Here is a 17,808-nt window from a genome sequence, read left to right as displayed (position 1 = left end):
CAACAGAAATGTTTTCAGCCATTTCCAAATGTCCCTTTGGGGGGGGGGGCGATGTCTCCCCCAGTTGAAAACCGCTGCAGCAGGGAACATGAACTGACTCCCTGCTTCAGGAAGCCGTTTCATCTCTCAGCGGTGCTGCCTGGTGTTGAGAAGTTTCTGTGTGAGGGTCCTGTGATGGGTTGGTAGCCCCTCCAGGCTATTCTGATCCATTTCCCCACAGGATGGGCTCCCAGCTCTCCCAAGACAGCCACGTTCCTGCCCTGAGATCTCTCCTGCCCCATGCCACCCACCCCCAATCTCATGACCCTTCACCATTCTGGTCTGTCTCCCCTGGAGGCTCCTGAGTTTAGAAATGTCTCTCTCTCGGGCCTGGGATCCTCGGATATAAACATATTACTTAAGGTTTCATTTGCTCAGGTCTCGAGGAGAAGGTGTTCTTCTTCCCTCTAGATGTGAGCATTGGCGAAACTTCCCCAGAGCCTGTCACACCGCAGACGTGGTGATTGACATCTGAGGTGGAAGGGTGGGGTAGGGGGGGTGGTTAGAGCGGGCTCTGGAGTCAGTCGGCCTGGGCTTGGGTCCTGGCCCCTCTGCTGACCAGCTGAGGGACCTCAGGCACTCTGGTCATTCCTCTGTGCCTCAGTCTCATCTGAAAGAGGGGGAGGAAGGAATGCTTCCTACAAGGCTCTGTGAGAATTAAGTGTGTTAATAATTATAAAGTGTTTAGAACAATGCCTTATATGGGTGTGCATTAAGTACGGAAAACGTTCTTGTTTCAAGGGCATGATTTGGATGTGACATACCGGTATCTATCTTAAATGGAACATTAACGTGGTTTAAAGGACCATAGCATTTACTAAAGAGTAACGCGAGTCTCTTCGAGAGTATATTTTCTTAGGTGACTTGAAAATGTCACTTTCAGGGTGAGAGAAGGATTTGGGAAGCCATGAAATTCACTTGAACCCGGACACAACCGATATAGGCATTCATGTGATGATAGGATTTTCCCTTCGTTGGGACCAGTTCCTCAGATTACTAAGACAAACAGAGACTTGGGGACAGACCTCCTGGGTGGAGAGCAGCAGGCTTCAGAGCCAGCGGGTCCCACTCTCCGCTTGTCCCGATGACTCGTCGACTGTGAGATCTTAGTCACCAGACCCTAACACGAGAGCCCTCCCTCAGAAACCCCTTCTGCCCACATCACATGGCCGTCGACGGGCAGGCCGGGTCTCGGGGGGAAGGACTTAGTTCTCGTTTAAGTCAAGACGAATTCAGCCCAATTCGTTCTGCTCCTAGGGGTCCCCAAACTTTTTACACAGGGGGCCAGTTCACTGTCCCTCAGACCGTTGGAGGGCCGCCACATACAGTGCTCCTCTCACTGACCACCAATGAAAGAGGTGCCCCTTCCGGGAGTGCGGTGGGGGGCCGGATAAATGGCCTCAGGGGGCCGCAGGCGGCCCGCGGGCCGTAGTTTGGGGACACCTGGCAGAGCTTCCCACTCCATCTCCCAGACAAAGCCAGACAAGCTACACCCACTCAGTAAAACAAAAAAGCTACAGCCCAGGGTGGGGAAGTGGTCCTCCGGGGGCCACACCGCCCGGTGGAGGCAGGGGCGCAGTGTACACTCCCGGGCCATCCCTCTACGGGATCGGTGACCCTCCAGGGGCCACACACCAGCCGGTGGAGGCAGGGGCGCGGTGTACACTCCCGGGCCATCCCTCTACGGGATCGGTGACCCTCCGGGGGCCACACACCGCCCGGTGGAGGCAGGGGCGCGGTGTACACTCCCGGGCCATCCCTCTATGGGATCGGTGACCCTCCGGGGGCCACACACCGCCCGGTGGAGGCAGGGGCGCAGTGTACACTCCTGGGCCATCCCTCTTCAGGGTCGGTGACCCTCCGGGGGCCACACACCACCCGGTGGAGGCAGGGGCGCAGTGTACACTCCCGGACCATCCCTCTTCAGGGTCGGTGACCCTCCGGGGGCCACACACCACCCGGTGGAGGCAGGGGCGCGGTGTACACTCCCGGGCCATCCCTCTTCAGGGTCGGTGACCCTCCGGGGGCCACACACCACCCGGTGGAGGCAGGGGCGCAGTGTACACTCCCGGGCCATCCCTCTTCAGGGTCGGTGACCCTCCGGGGGCCACACACCGCCCGGTGGAGGCAGGGGCGCGGTGTACACTCCCGGGCCATCCCTCTACGGGATCGGTGACCCTCCGGGGGCCACACACCACCCGGTGGAGGCAGGGGCGTGGTGTACACTCCCGGGCCATCCCTCTACGGGATCGGTGACCCTCCAGGGGCCACACACCGCCCGGTGGAGGCAGGGGTGCGGTGTACACTCCCGGGCCATCCCTCTACGGGATCGGTGACCCTCTGGGGGCCACACACCGCCCGGTGGCGGCAGGGGCGCGGTGTACACTCCCGGGCCATCCCTCTACGGGATCGGTGACCCTCTGGGGGCCACACACCGCCCGGTGGAGGCAGGGGCGCGGTGTACACTCCCGGGCCATCCCTCTACGGGATCGGTGACCCTCCGGGGGCCACACACCGCCCGGTGGAGGCAGGGGCGCGGTGTACACTCCCGGGCCATCCCTCTACGGGATCGGTGACCCTCCGGGGGCCACACACCGCCCGGTGGAGGCAGGGGCGCGGTGTACACTCCCGGGCCATCCCTCAGGGTCGGTGACCCTCCGGGGGCCACACACCGCCCGGTGGAGGCAGGGGTGCGGTGTACACTCCCGGGCCATCCCTCTTCAGGATCGGTGACCCTCTACCACGAGGAGCAGAAAGGGATGGGGGGGTGGTCTTGTGGTTGGCTGACGAGGGAAGAGACTCCATGCACGGTTCTCTGCCATTCGGGGTAGGAATCCTTGCTGGCGATGGGAGGGACCTGTCCTGCCGTGGGGACAAGATGGAGTCGGTGGTGAACCGCGGGAGTCCCGTGGCTCGCGGTCGGTGAAGGAGGCCTGGGAGGGTGAGTACCGGGGGCGATGGACGGGGTGAACCAGCCCAGCTCACCGGCCTCTCCTTGTCTCACCTAGATCTGGTGAATCCTCCAGGGAGTGTCACGGCCACCATGGAAGGCACTCGTCTCTCCCTCCGGTGGGAGAAACCGATGTCCGCCTTCCCCGCCCACTGCTTCGACTATGAAGTGAGAATCCACGACACCCGGAAGGGCTACTCCCAGGTAATTCTTCAGATTGTTCTAATCGTCGACGGTGTCATTCTCTCAGATCCATTTTTATGTTCAAACGATCCCCAGTGACTGCAATGGTTACAGCTTGGAACGATTAAGGCCACGGATAACTCATGTCTACCCAGGCTATATGAGAATACGCCAGACCCCACTGGCCTCTTGTGCTGGAGAGACCGAAGGTTTAGTTGAAAATAATACAAACTGTACCAGAATAAAAGCTCGTCAGCACGACCGTGGGTGCATATCTACGCGGGTGCAGCCACCGTAGAAAGCAGAATGGTGGACTCTCAGAAGTTGAAAACAGAATCACCACGTGGCCCAACCATTCTGGGTACACATCCCAGATAACGGAGGGCGCGTTCTCCGAGAGAAACCCGCACGCCCCCGTTCACAGTGGCGTTATTCGCCATAGCAGAAACGAGGAGGCCGCCCCAGCGTCCAGACAGAGGAACGAAGAAACAAAATGTGGTGCGGACGTAAGACGCGGTGTTCTTCAGTCTCCGGCGGGGGGTCCTGACACAGGCGACAACGCGGAGGAGCCCAGAGGACGCCACGCTAGTGAAGTGAGCCCGTCCCGAGAAGACCAGTGCTGCACGATGCCACTTACGTGGGAGACCGAGAGCGAGAGTCACAGAGATGCAGGGTCGGGGGCGGTCCTGTCCAGGGGCTGGGGGAGGAGGGGGTGTTTCAGGGGCGGAGCTGCAGGTTTGCAGGATGAAAACCAGGATGGACGGAGATCAGTGGCCCGGCAACGCGGACGTCCTCAGCACCGCCGAACGGCGCGCTTGAACATAATTCAGCCGGCACCTCGTGTGTTCCGTGTGTTTTACCACGACACGAAAAACAAAACGGAACTCATTCACACGGATGGACCGAAAAATGCCGGGGGGGGGGAGGAACTGAGGAGGCAGGCAGCACCCACGGAGCGCTGGCCGTGTGCCCGGCTTCGCCACGCCGCCGATGGATTCCGTCCTCACAGTGACTCCGGTGCAGGATGACCCTCGCCCCCTTTTCACAGGAGAGTGGGGCGCAGAGAGATGAAGCGACCTGCCCAATGCCACAAAGTGAGAGGCAGAGGGGGACGGCTGGACGCGACCTCACGTTCTATCGAGAGGAGGCGGAGCAAATTCAATTCGACTCAACAACTCTGGACACATCTGACATCTCCTAGAACGGTGGGTGCTAGGACGTGGCTAGGAAAAAAAAAAAAAAAAAAAAGAAAGGAAGGAAGGAAGGAAGAAAGAAAGAAAGAAAGAAAGAAAGAAAGAAAGAAAAATGGTCTCTGTTTTTAAAACTGCAGACACTGACCGTGAAAGCCACAGAAAGACGCCCGCAACTGTAGCGTCCAAGAATAATTCTGGTGGTGGCATGAAAGCCGGATGTGGGTGGGAGGGGTCCCCTCGATCAGGACGGGGCCCCGCGGACAGTGGTATCGGGGGATGGCTACTGCTGTGGCCCAGGCGCAAGATGACGGGAGCCAGAACCGGCAGTGCTGGAGGGGCAGGGGAGGAAGGGGGGAACGCTTCGAGCAATACCTCAGGTGCGGGGTCAGGGACACCTCTCGGGTTTGGGGTCCAGGGGCCTAGCTGGACAGTGGTGATGTTGATCGGCAGGGACGTCAGAGTTGGGCTCGCTGGTGAGCAAACAGCCTCGTGTCGGCACCAGACAAAGTCAGCTCGAGCGGCCTGTGGCCACCTACGATTAGACCGGACCACCCAAAGTTGCTGTTTTTGCCCGTCAAGAACGGGTTGAATACTGGCCGTTTTCATGTGACCCATTCTAAGGTTTTCCTAAGCTTGGACTGTGCAGAGGTCACTCTGTTTCACTCGATAGCCCACGAGGAGGTAGGTGTCATTGTCCCTGGATTGCAGAGAGGAAACTGAGGCTCAAAGGGGCCAAACAACTTTCCTGCGGGGAGCTGGGGGCCGAGTTAGAATTCAACCTGCCCTGGAGAGCTCTCTGCTCTTTCCGTTTCCCTGGGCACCTCTCACCCCTGACCCCTCACCCACCCCACATGGTTGTAGATCAGCGATCAGCAAACATGTTTTGGTAAAGGACCCGATATTCTAGGCTTTGCCGGTCCTGTGGTCCCGGCCGCTGTTACCTAGCTCTGTGTGTAGGACCAACGCAGCCGGGGGCGTGGGAGGGTGCCCGTGGGACGTCCCTGGTGGGCCCTGAAACTCAAATCTCACGTTGTGTCCGTGGGTTGTGGAATGTTCTTCTTTCGGTAGTTTTTCAGTCCTCCAACGATACCCGAAGCAGTTTTAAGTCGCAGGCCCCACGGGGGGGACCGGCAGAGGCTGGAGGGACCCGCAGAGTGCCGCTGGCCGGTGCAAACCATGATGGAAACCAAGCGACAGTGTTTGGCCATCTGAGTCCAGAACGAGGGACAAGACGAGGGGTCAGGCCCCCATCGGCCGCTCTAGTCTCTCTCTCCTGCAGCGTCACGTGGACCCAGAGTCTCATGTCGGGCTGCCAGTCGCCCGTTTTATTTATTCTGGTCACCAGAGACCTCTCCCTCCCCTGAAGGGTGACTGCCAACCCGTCCACCCTGAAGCAGCCTGAACTGAACTAACCCATACTTGTCCTGTTGGTTTTAAGCGGGGCCACCGCACAGTGAGTCACACGGGTTACACAGGACCTCCCGTTCTGACCGTTGGCATGGCTGAAATGAGGGGTCTACTCTAGAGATGACTGTGATGCTAACTAACCTCACCCCCTCTCCACCCCCATCTAGACAGGAAAAATGACCACCAATGGGTTCAACACAACCGTCAGTGACGCCTCCAGGTACTCCATTGAGGTGAGAGCGTCCGTGAGCTCGGTGTGCCGGCCGGCGGGGCTCTGGAGCGCCTGGAGCCGCCCGGTTTACGTGGGTGAGTCTCTCCCGTTTGCTTATTAAAGCCAGCGGCCCCGTGCCTGGGTCCAGCAGGTGACCGGGATGTGCATGTCCACTCGTGGGTCTTGAGAGGCTGTCACGCCTGCCCTGCACCCCGTCTCCTGTCCCCCCGTCTCCTGTGCGTCCCCTGCCCTCCAGACCGGAGAGGGACTCACCCCGCAGCCCGTGACCCCTCCACGTTGACGTGTCCCACCCACGCCAGCCTTTCCAGACTTCCCGCTCCTGCTCCTGATTTTTGTTCAGATGATCCGGTTCCACTTCTAAATTTTTTTTTTTTAAATTACATTTTCCGTTTTTGAGATGGTGTTGATTAGGATGCTGTTGTCAGACCTGACCCAGAGCGAGCCGCTGTGGCTTTTAGCCTTTGTCACCGAAGGGGGACACCGGGCAATGCGATGGCTCGTCCGAGGTCCCCGCGGGAAAGTTGTCATTGGTGTGGCACGCTGGTCTCACTCGGATTTCATCCACGTCCCGTGTCCTCGCGTGCACTGGGTGCTGTGCAGTGTTATCACAGGTGCGGGTTCCTGCCACTGTCCCCACAGTGACAACACAGGACAGGGCCACCACCCCCGGGGGCCCCTCCTGCGTCTCTCTCTCTTCCTCCCCTCCCCTCCCTTCCTAACACCCTGGAATGACTGTCCCCCTCTCCATGTCTATCATGTCCCCGTGACGAATTCGGAATAAATCCGTTCCTTTTTCTTGAAGAAGATTCCCAAACCGCATACTCTTCAGAGTAAAGTCTGGCTCCACCCCCCCACCCCCCCACCCCGAGCCTCATCCTAACTGGCACCGCGGGTCACATCACAAGGATCCAGTGTCACTTGGGGTCCGAGGTTGGTTCTGCAGCTCTCTCTGCTTTTGACCAGATTGAGTAGTTTACCTGGCCAGTCGGACAGATGACCGTTGTGTCTCCTTTGGGACCTGTGAAGGGCGAGGCCATGCCCGATGGCAGCTCTGGATGGACGGGCCATGCTCACTGGGCCACGTGGCACCCCATGACCTAGAGATGGGGCCGGCCGTGCACCTTGAAGACAGGAAATTCATACCCTGTGTTGCTGATCACCTGGGTGTCTTGGGCACCTGCAGGCATTTTATAGACAGAGACAGAGAACAGCGGATCTACATGGTGTGTGTGACACAGACAGGCAGCTCGGGGGCTCAGACGTCCACGGTTGTGTCGCTAAGGTCCCCGAGAGCTGAGAGTAGCGGGAGGCGCCCCGGAGGCTGGACACAGGACATGCGTGTGGGGCAGCTGCCTGGGTGCACACTGAGTGCGCCCGATGCTTCCCTGGCGTTGCCTTTGCCAAGCCCGTCAGCAAACCCACTGCGCAGAGGAGAGAGGTGGTTAGGAAGTCAAGGCCATCTGCTGAACTCTGCGTGGCCGGCAAGTGGCAGAGATAGGATTCAAGCCCAGGTGGACGCCTCTCAGCCCTGGATTCGGCGGGTGGCAAAGCCCCGAACAGTGAGGCTTAAGTTTATGAGTTCCTGGTGGCTGAGCTGGGGGTCCCAGCCGGTCAAGCTCGTGAGTCATGTTCCTCTCACCGGCGGAAGGTCAGCGATCGTCTGAAGAGCATTGCTGAGGAGGGATTTCTTTCCGGCGCATGCTACCGTGGTCTGCGATTTAATTCATTCACTTAGGCTGGCGGGTGGGTCTCCCGGGAATTCCCGGGCAGGGAGCCCTCAGCCTGCGTGGGTGTGCGTCGGAGGGACACTGGTCAGGTGGATTTCCACGGGAGACTGGGACAGACGGGGAGAGGCCCGTGGCCTGGGGAGCCCGGCCGAGTCTGCGAGGGGCTGGCTGCCCGCGTGAGTTTCCCAGGAGGAGTGTCCCCATTGGAGCTGGGCAACGCTCCACCCACACAGCCTCCCAGGGAGGCCCTGGCATCGCCTGGCGGGGACTCAGAGGAGCAGCACGGGTCCTCCTGGGGAGAGGGACCCCCAAAAGGGTGAACGGCAGTGAGAATGGCCCAACGGCCGGCACCTGCTTCCCAACTCGGCCAGTCCCTCCCTCCCCCGCCCCGTCCCTACGTGGACGACCCGACCTGGCCACGCGGAGGGCACAGCGCACGGGGGCCTCCCTAACGCCACTTCCTGGGGGCGGATAGAAGCAGCTCTGCTCACCCAGAGGGAGACACGCCGGAGCAACCTGACTCAGGCCCCCGGGCGTCTTCAACAAGGATGGGAAGGAGATCACACGCCCGCAGTCCAAGCTCAGTCCTCCTGCCTGGGGTGTGCGTGGTGGATTTCTTGTCTGAAGCGCTTTACGCTGCTCCCCAAGGGCACAGAACACACTGGCCCCCCAACTACTGACGCTTCAAAGTGTGGTCCCGACACGACCGCACACACAGTCCCGGAGGTCTGCTCGGGGCTGTCCGAGGACCTCAGGCCACGGTCACAGTGACCGAGCCAGGAGCCCGGGCCAGGGGGCCGGGCCTGCTTTCTGAGCGTCTGCGTTTTGAAGTTCTCGTCCTTGTTGGCCGCACAGAGTATAGAGCGCGTACGAGTGAGGGAGAAACCGGAAATAAACCCGGAGCTCTCGGCTTGAGCCACGGCTCTGCCGTCGTCGGGCTCTGTGACCTGAGTTAGAGACGGCAAAGGGCTCTGCTGTGTGAGCCGCATGGGGACAGTGACCGCGCAGTGGTGGCTCTGTGGGGGAGGGAGGGCGCCCAGGCTCCTTTAAGTCGTCATACAAAGTCTTGATCTCCTGTCCCCACTGCAGGGGCCGGAGTGGGGACCAGTGTGCCAGGGTCTGGGCCCCTGACCTACTCAGTCCTGCCCTCACCGCTCTGGGTCTCGGTTTCCTCACCTGTGAAATGGGCACGCCACACCCCAGGTTCCTTCCGACTCTGCATCACGATGCTTCCCGCCCGGTCGGCCCACCACAGATGTGCTGCAGGTGACGCTGTGCCCCCTGACGAGACTTTATTTTAAGCTTGTGTCTAATTTATATATTTATTTATTTTTTCTGAGGTGAGAAGCGGGGAGGCAGAGAGACAGACTCCCACATGCGCCCGACCGGGATCCACCCGGCATGCCCACCAGGGGGCGATTCTCTGCCCATCTGGGGCATTGCTCCCTTGCAACCAGAGCCATTCTAGCGCCTGAGGCAGAGGCCACAGAGCCATCCCCAGTGCCCAGGCCATCTTTGCTCCAATGGAGCCTCGGCTGCGGGAGGGGAAGAGAGAGAGAGAGAGGAAGGAGAGGGGGAGGGGTGGAGAAGCGGATGGACGCTTTTCCTGTGTGCCCTGGCCGGGAATCGAACCCAGGACTTCCACACGCCAGGCCAACACTCTACCACTGAGCCAGCCAGTGAGGGCCCACCTCCTGTATTTGAAGGTCAAGGAATGGCGCCCCAGAGATGTCCACTGACCCAGCAGTTACCAAACAGCTGAGAGGCAGCTATTCATGGATACTGTCCTCAGATAGGTGACAGATGAGTCAGTTAGTGGAGAGGAGCAGATTCAATGAACCCATCACAGCCCAAGGGTGGCTGAGGGCAGAGCGAGACGGGGTTGAGTAAGTCTGGGTCCACGAGCAAGAAGAGGCCGGAGGAGCTAGAGCTGTCGTCCAGTCTCCTGGGCTGGCCAAGACCCCAGAGGTCAGGGTGAGGGAAGGGCACTTGGGGAGGGGGGGACCCTGGCAAGCCTTTGCTCTGCCTGGCCTGGAACTTCTGCGATAGCTGGTCAACTCCTGTGCTAGGATTTCCAGAGCCAGGAATACATGTGTTGTGTGTGTGTGTGTGTGTGTTGTGTTTTTTAAACAGAATTAGCAGTTCCCTTTTATCAGTGGTCCTTATCACTTCCTCAGCAAGCTGCTAGGCCTTATCTGACGAGCTGACTTCCTGCTTTCCATGTCTTTCTCTTTTCTGAGCTTTCTCAACCTCCGCCCTCATAGTCCCTGTTCCCTCACTGCCCTGTTTACCAACACCTCTCGTTTCCTGACCCTGGTCTTGGGCAAGGCCTTTCTGTTTCTGAGGTCCACTGCCTTTCCCTGCGAGGAGACCCCAGGGTCACGTGGGAGGCGAGCGATGATGGAAACAAAACCTCCCACGGCTCCATCCTTCCCCCACGGGAAAGACGGCGTGCGTGCGTCCACCCTGCGTCTGGTTTCCGGCCGTGTCATCGGTCAGCCTCCAGCACTCTGAGCCCTGCACCTTGGCGACTGGACTGGCCCCCGATCACAGGGCCAGGCCCCTCACACCGGGCTTTCCTCTGACCGTCAAAGGCCAGGATCTACACAGTGCCGGGGCAGGCGCGGGTGAAAATGTACTTTTAAGAAAGATTTAAGTTAGCAATGGGCAGGCGGCCCACGCACCCGGGCAGCACGCGAGGCAGCTTGTCCTCCAGACGGCTCAGCGTGCGGTCGGAGCCCACAGGGGTGCCCGCTGCCGTCCGGGGCAGCCCCTTCCACAGGCAGACGGCCACTCTCCGGAAATCGTGGCCCTTGTCATCCTGCCACAGTGCGGGGAGAGGACGGGGCGTTCTCAGAGCCTCAGGACGCAGCCCGGAGCCTGTAAGGACTTCATGAGACTGGGTGGTGGCAGAAGGGTGGAGGGGCGCGTAGGATTCGGGCTGGGACGGAAGGAAGCTTCCATTCGTACTGATGGACAGGGAGCCCTACCCTCTGCCCTCTGACGTGGCATTCACACGCTGTGACTGTGGGGAGGAGACCCGGCATCCTGGCCCCAGGCGCCCACATCAAGAGCTGGAGGGGTGGGAGCCACGGTGGGCAGAGGGTTAGGGTTAAAGTCGGTGGAGGCTCCGGGCGCAGAAGAAAATATTGGGCCTCTTAAAATAAAAAGAGAGAGAGAGAGAGAGAGAGAGAGAGAGACAGGGAAAATAAAGACATGTTAACCCTCTTTTTAAATAAGTAAAAAAATAGTATGTACTATTCATGTTAACATTGTACATGACACCAAACTTGTTGTCATTAGAAAAAAGTGTCAAGTTGGGGTGTCGCGGGGCCCTTCAGAAGTTGGGGCCCAGGGCGCGTGCCCAGTGCGCCCACCAGTATAGCCGCCTCTGACTGTGGGACCTCTAAGCTGTCTCCTTCATCATGCCCTTTGGGGGTCCGGCCCCCCGTCCCATAGCTCCGACCTCTGCCCTCTGATTCCAGTGCCTTCTCTCTCTCTCTCTCTCTCTCTCTCTCTCTCTCTCTCTCCCTCCCTCTCTTTTCCTTCTTAGCTTTTCTTTTTTTTCTACTTTGTTTTACAGAATCCTTTTCCAATTGTCACCCAGCGGTGAGACAGGAAAGGGAGGGGCAGGGGGGATCCTGTCGGGGTCCCACGTTGGGTCCCCTAACGTCCACCTTCTTCAGTGTCTCATCCTGCAAGTGAGCTTGGGAAGTCCTAGAGCCTCCGTGGGGCGAGAGACAGCCGGCAGCCCCTGGTCAACAGTGACTCCGATTGGCTTAGAAATACGAAGTGGACCCAGTAACGACCTGAACTCCCCCGCCGAGGCTGGCCTGAGACTCGCAGAGCTGGCGGGGATTCTGGGATTTCCTCGCCGGTGCCGGGTTTCAGGTTGGTCAGCCAGGTAGCTAATTTAGTCAACTGCTTCCTTTCACCCAGGTGCCTGTGGGTTCCAGGTGGGTCAGAGCACCCCTGGCAGCCCCAACACCGTCCCCAGCAGGCGGGCAGGACACCCTCACCCCAGGGGGAGGGGGCCCACAGGCCTGAAAGGAGGGCTGGCCGGGGGCTTCCAGAGTCCACCCCAAATGTCAGGAGCAGGGAGTTCCCTCCGTGCTGTGAGGCTTGGCCACCACTCGTGACATCCACACTGGCCTTTCCTGCAAGGACTTTGGCCTCAGGATGCATCCGCCAGGTGGGATGACAGCTTAGAGGAGGGAGGGGCTCTTGCATGGGGCCGGGTACTGTGCCAGGCACACTGCTTGTCTTCACAAAGACAGGATTCTCCTCATTATACAGACTCGCAGATTATAGACGACACAGATGGCAGGGAACGTAAAGAACTGGCCCAAGTGACAGCTGGACAGTGGTGGGCGTGGCCTGGAACAGGCCCTGGACAGGGTCCTTGCCTTTCTCTCTGGGGTGCTTCATTATCCAGGGTCAGGGTGCCTGCCGGAGACCAGCCAGCGATGGGCCGTGGGGACCAGCGGCTGGGACAGGGTGACCCGGTCAGCCTCTATGCAGACTATGCAAAGCGGTCATTTTCTTTCTTTTTTAAAATTTTTTTTGTTTGTTTTTTTGTTTTGTTTTTTAGTATTTTTCTGAAGTGAAAAGCAGGGAGGCAGACAGACAGACTCCCGCATGTGCCCGACCAGGATCCATCCGGCATGCCCACCAGGGGGTGATGCTCTGCCCATCTGGGGCGTCGCTCTGTTTCAGCTGGAGCCATTCTAGCACCTGAGGTAGAGGCCATGGAGCCATCCTCAGCGCCCAGGCCAACTTTGCTCCAATGGAGCCTTGGCTGCGGGAGAGGAAGAGAGAGACAGAGAGGAAGGAGAGGGGGAGGGGTGGAGAAGCAGATGGGCGCTTCTCCTGTGTGCCCTGATGGGGAATCGAACCCAGGACTTCCACATGCCAGGCCGACGCTCTACTGCTGAGCGAACCGGCCAGGGCAGAGGAGTCATTTTTAATGATCTCATTGGGCCACCCTTGTCTCCACATCCCTCCTCAAGCTGTCCACAATGTCCATGTGAACACAGACCCCGAGGGCTTGAACCATCTGTGCCCCTGGCCCTTCCTTGTCCCCAGTGTCTGTGACGTTGGGTGTACAGCCCCTCCCCATAGGCCTGGGCTTTCTTATTCTGCATTTGGGGGATTCTGACAGCACTCAGATTTCCATCCTGCTTTGGTGATTGAGAGAGAGGAACCCGATGCCTTATTTCAGAAACAATGTGCTGAGTAATCATTACAATCACAATAGCTAACATGTATCGAGTCCTGACTACTATCCACCCCAGGCTGAGTCCTTTAAACCTATTGACCCATTCCATCTTGACCCCTCTGTCTCCCACCTCACAGGGCAGACCGGGGAAGCTGGATACCTGGGTCAAGGTCACCTTGGTAGCCAGGGGCAGAAACAGGCTCCACTTCCACCCCCCCAGCCCTGGTGGCTCCCTCTCCGTGCTGACCGCAGCCTGCAGCCGGCTCTGGCCACTGGAGCAGGTTCAGAGAGTGGGCTTGGCAGCCCCCCCAGGGGAGAGGGTCCTGCTGGCCGGGGCCCCAGGGGGCCTGTGCCCATAGCTGCCGTGCGGGAGGGCCTGCCTAGAAGAAGTGATGCTCGGAGCTCTCTGTCAGTGTCACTGGGTCTCGTCCCGCCGGGGGTGGGGGTGGGAAGGGGCGTGCGGACCACCCACGTGTCCCGACTGTGCATGCGCAGGGTCCCCATGTCCCCGCACCCCGCGGCTTCCCAGAGCGGGTTTCCCGGGTGAGCGCGTGCACGTCTGGGGTGCCCTGGACTTCTCGACGCTGGCTGACCCTCTCATGCCCCTGATCCAGGTCACGCCCACCGTTCATGCCAGCTGCCTCCCAAGGCTCCCCTGCCAAAAGGCTGGCTCTGACCTGTCTGTGCATGGTGAGCTGGTGACCCGGTCAGGGGACGCCCTTCACAAACAACACCACCGCAGCACCTCCTCACTAGAGGCCAGCCTGTCGCTTCCCAGGCGGACTCGGTGTCCCCCCCCCCCCCCCCCAGGTACCTGCTCCTCCCAGGACCTGCCATTTTTGTTAACACAGAGCCGGGCTGCTCGCACCAGGGTCCTATCCGGTGACTCATTCGCTCGGAGTCTGCCGTCAGGTTCAGACCCCACACAGACGCGGGCAAGCTCCCACGCTGTGTGGACAGGCAGAGGGGAGCAGGCTCCTGAATGGAGGTGACCCCCCGAGAGTTGGCGCTCTGAACTCTATGGACCACAGAAGCCCAGGTCAGGCGGGGCGGCCACCCAGGAGGAAAGGGACTTGATGTGGGTCCCCGGCCCCGGAGGCAGAGCTGGGACGAGGTCTAGCTCTGGCCGGGGCCCAAGCCGCGGTCTTTTACTCTCGGTGGCCACCAGCCCGTCCCACCGCACACCCCACGCTCCCCTCATCCTCTCTGAATCGGCTGCGTCTCACAGTCAAATGGTGAGATGCCAAAGACAACGGAAGCCACCAAAGTCACCAGAAAGAAACGGGTCAGCTGAGCTCTCACAAGCTGGCAACGTGTGAAAAGCCTCCAGGAACGAAGGACAGTCGAAAGGGCTTAGAAGGATGAGTGTGCCAACTTCTTCTCTCTAGAGCTCATCTCTGCGTCACCCCAGAGCAGTGCCCACTGATTTCCTGAAAAGAAATGTCTGCGAGCTGCTCCTGGGGGCGGAGAGAAGGTTCAAGAGATCAGAAATATTGCTCGTTCTTAAGAAATTTCATCAAGGCTAGAGACTGCAGAATTCAAACAAATGACTTGTTTCGGGGATGTCCCGACTTCCACAGCATCGCAGGGCTAATCACTTTGACCCAAAGGGACACACTGTCAGTGGGAACTGTCCCCCTGGGCTCTGTCACGCCCGAGTGTCAGAGGGCATGCTAATTCATAGAAAGGACCCTCAGTACTTTGCGTTAATAAGTGATTGAGCAGCAGACGACCCGCAGCAACTTCTCTCTGGCGGTGAGCGTGCGAAACCTTCTTCTGACCGTTTTTGTTTCCTCAGCGGCAGAGCTGACCTTGCTTGGCCCTCTTCTCTGGGGTGGCTCTGTCCTCGGCATGGGGACATGGCAGGAACCAGGCGGGAGGAATGCCTGACTCGTCCCCTTCCTCCGGGCCGCGGCCACGACTCTGCCGCCCACATGCGGCCTGCTCACACACGGATCCCTCGAGGTGACGGAGAAATAGAAAATCAGGCCCCTCTCTCCTTGTGTGAATTCAGCGGGAATCTCCTCCTCTCAGACCCAGGCACAGATGGCAGCATTCGGTGAGGGGTTTAACTGAAGGCACTTTGGTCATCACGGTCGGAAGTGAGCGGAGCCATTATCAGGCCCTGGCAGACAGGGCCGCACGGGGCATTGCGCCACGTGGGACGATTGCGGGACCCTGATAACTTCTCACCTCGCTGTTCCTGCTTTCAGCAGGACCCGAACTGAACCGGTCTGTTTGGCCTCATTGTAAACGGGACCCCCCGGCTGGACTCGGATTTGGGGTGCATGAGTCTGGCGTCTCTGAGTCTATTTACTAGGGTGCTCGTTGTGGAATGGCTGAGGGTGGAAAGGTGAGTTTCAGCGATGGGGCAATGAGCCAGGAGGAGATCCCAGTTCAGGACATCCCGCTGGGACACAGAACAAGACGGTCCCCGATTGGACGGCATCGGTGCTTCCCGGCTGCTCTGATCTTAGCCCTGAGCACGTGCAGTGAACACCAGGTTTAACTGGACACCGGGTCCTGGGGTCCAGCCCAGGGAGCCCTGCTGACCCCAGAGCCACTGAGTGTCCGTGGGGCTGGGGAGACGGGAAGGTGTGCCTCTCGGGGTTTCTCTTCTTTCCCCAGCATGCCACACAGTGTGGCTGTGACTGTCGGTCAAATGATAGGTGTAAATACATGAACACTCCTTTTTTAAATGTGAGGCCACAGGTTTTTCATAAAAGGATGCATCCCCGTCCAGAGCCTTGGGGACCTGAGCAGACATGTCAGCGTGGAGGCAGCCCCCCTCGGAGGGAGACACAGCCTGCAAACCGAGCTCTGTCCGAACAGCTGCCCCTCAGGGAGGTGGCGTCCAGCTGGGCAGGGGCGTCCAGCCGGGAGGTGGTGTCCAGCCGGGAGGTGGCATCCAGCCGGGCAGGGACATCCAGCCGGGAGGTGGTGTCCAGCTGGGAGACGGCGGCTGGCCGGGAGGCGGCATCCAGCCGGGAGGTGGTGTCCAGCCGGGAGGTGGCATCCGGCCAGGAGGTGGCATCCAGCCGGGAGGTGGTGTCCAGCCGGGAGGTGGCATCCAGCCGGGAGGTGGTGTCCAGCTGGGAGGTGGTGTCCAGCCGGGAGGTGGCATCCAGCCGGGAGGTGGCGTCCAGCCGGGAGGTGGTGTCCAGCCGGGAGGTGGCATCCGGCCGGGAGGTGGCATCCAGCCGGGAGGTGGTGTCCAGCCGGGAGGTGGCATCCAGCCGGGAGGTGGTGTCCAGCCGGGAGGTGGTGTCCAGCCGGGAGGTGGCATCCAGCCGGGAGGTGGTGTCCAGCCGGGAGGTGGTGTCCAGCCGGGAGGTGGCATCCGGCCGGGAGGTGGCATCCAGCCGGGAGGTGGTGTCCAGCCGGGCGGGGGCCGCTCAGGAGGGTGGCCGATGACACGGAGAGGCTCCGGATGTGCATTCCATGACCCGCCTGCTGGGATAATGTGACCCGGGCTGGGGTTGGCGGGGAGCAGAACGGTCCCCCAACCCCGTTCACGGCTTGAAGGCTGCTGGTCTGGGGCTGGAACCGTGTGATGCTGTGTGTCCTCGGCCGACGGCCTCCCCCTCTCGGACCCGGCTTCTCCCTCTGGGACAGGAGGAGGGCGCTGCCTGCCTTGAAGCGCTTCAGTGAGAATTATATAGAGGATGCATGTTGAGTCCGTGGCAAAGTACAGGGGAGGACCCGGGGCTCGGGGAGGCTCAGCTGCTGGCCCAGCGCCCGCGACTGAGAGCCCAGCTCCCCGGCGCCCCGGGTGCCCCCAGCTCCCCCCGCTGTCGGTGGCCACGCTCAGCTCTGGTTTCCTTCTGTCCCCCTCTCCCCAGGACGCGAGGAGCAGAGGTCCTGGACAGAATGGTTCCTGATCGTGCTCATGGCCGTCGTCTGCTTCCTGTTCACCTGCCTGTTCGTCTGTCGCACGTAGGTACTCCCTGCAGCGGGGAGCTCCGCGGGGCGGGGGGTGGGCGCTCCCTCTCTGGCCGACTCCGCCAGGGTTCTAGTCGGCGGGAGGTCACGGCGCTCCCGTGCCCTCTGGGCAGCGTTTCCGAGAAGTGTGGACCTGGTCACAGACTGAGAAACGCCAGACGCTGAGGGAGTAGGACATGCCGCCGTCACACGCCCCTGAGACAGCTCATCCTCGGTCCATTCACTGGTGTGAGGGTTTTCACGGTCACCGCCTTTCGGTGCCTACGGCCTGGCCGTCCCCTCAGCGTGTGGCTGCCCTGGTCCACACGCCTTTTACATCTCGGCTGTAGGAAGGGCTGAGACCCCTCTATCGGCCGCAGGAAGGCCTGAGACCCCTCTATCGGCCGCAGGAAGGGCCGAGACCCCTCTATCGGCCGCAGGAAGGGCCGAGACCCCTCTATCGGCCGCAGGAAGGGCCGAGACCCCTCTATCGGCCGCAGGAAGGCCTGAGACCCCTCTATCGGCCGCAGGAAGGGCCGAGACCCCTCTATCGGCCGCAGGAAGGCCTGAGACCCCTCTATCGGCCTCAGGAAGGGCCGAGACCCCTCTATCGGCCGCAGGAAGGGCCGAGACCCCTCTATCGGCCGCAGGAAGGCCTGAGACCCCTCTATCGGCCGCAGGAAGGGCCGAGACCCCTCTATCGGCCGCAGGAAGACCTGAGACCCCTCTATCGGCCGTAGGAAGGGCCGAGACCCCTCTATTCCCCCCCCACGTGAGCCCTCCGTAGGAAGTGCCCACTGCCACCCCAGCCCTGCGCTCTCCCGTCCCTAGGGGCTGGTGTTCTCGGGTCAGACAGCACTCCAGAACTGTCACGCAGATCTGGGGACGCACGCAGGAGTCTTGCCACCAGCCCCAGGGAACCCCTCTCCCATCTCAGC

General features: G+C 60.4%; 1 protein-coding gene across 1 annotated transcript in view; it reads left to right on the top strand.

Moving 5' to 3' along the window:
- IL5RA (interleukin 5 receptor subunit alpha) overlaps positions 1-17,808 on the top strand; it is a 37,598-nt gene that overhangs the window by 12,174 nt on the left and 7,616 nt on the right. The window contains exons 8-10 of the mRNA XM_066244764.1: positions 3,048-3,193; positions 5,940-6,078; positions 16,792-16,885. Of these exons, the coding sequence (XP_066100861.1) occupies positions 3,048-3,193; positions 5,940-6,078; positions 16,792-16,885 (379 nt within the window). The remainder of the gene's footprint in view (positions 1-3,047; positions 3,194-5,939; positions 6,079-16,791; positions 16,886-17,808) is intronic.

This window comes from Saccopteryx bilineata, chromosome 10 (assembly GCF_036850765.1).
Source record: "Saccopteryx bilineata isolate mSacBil1 chromosome 10, mSacBil1_pri_phased_curated, whole genome shotgun sequence".
Lineage (NCBI taxonomy): Eukaryota > Metazoa > Chordata > Mammalia > Chiroptera > Emballonuridae > Saccopteryx > Saccopteryx bilineata.
Note: the sequence above shows the minus strand (reverse complement) of the source record. Positions and strands in the feature narration are given on the sequence as shown.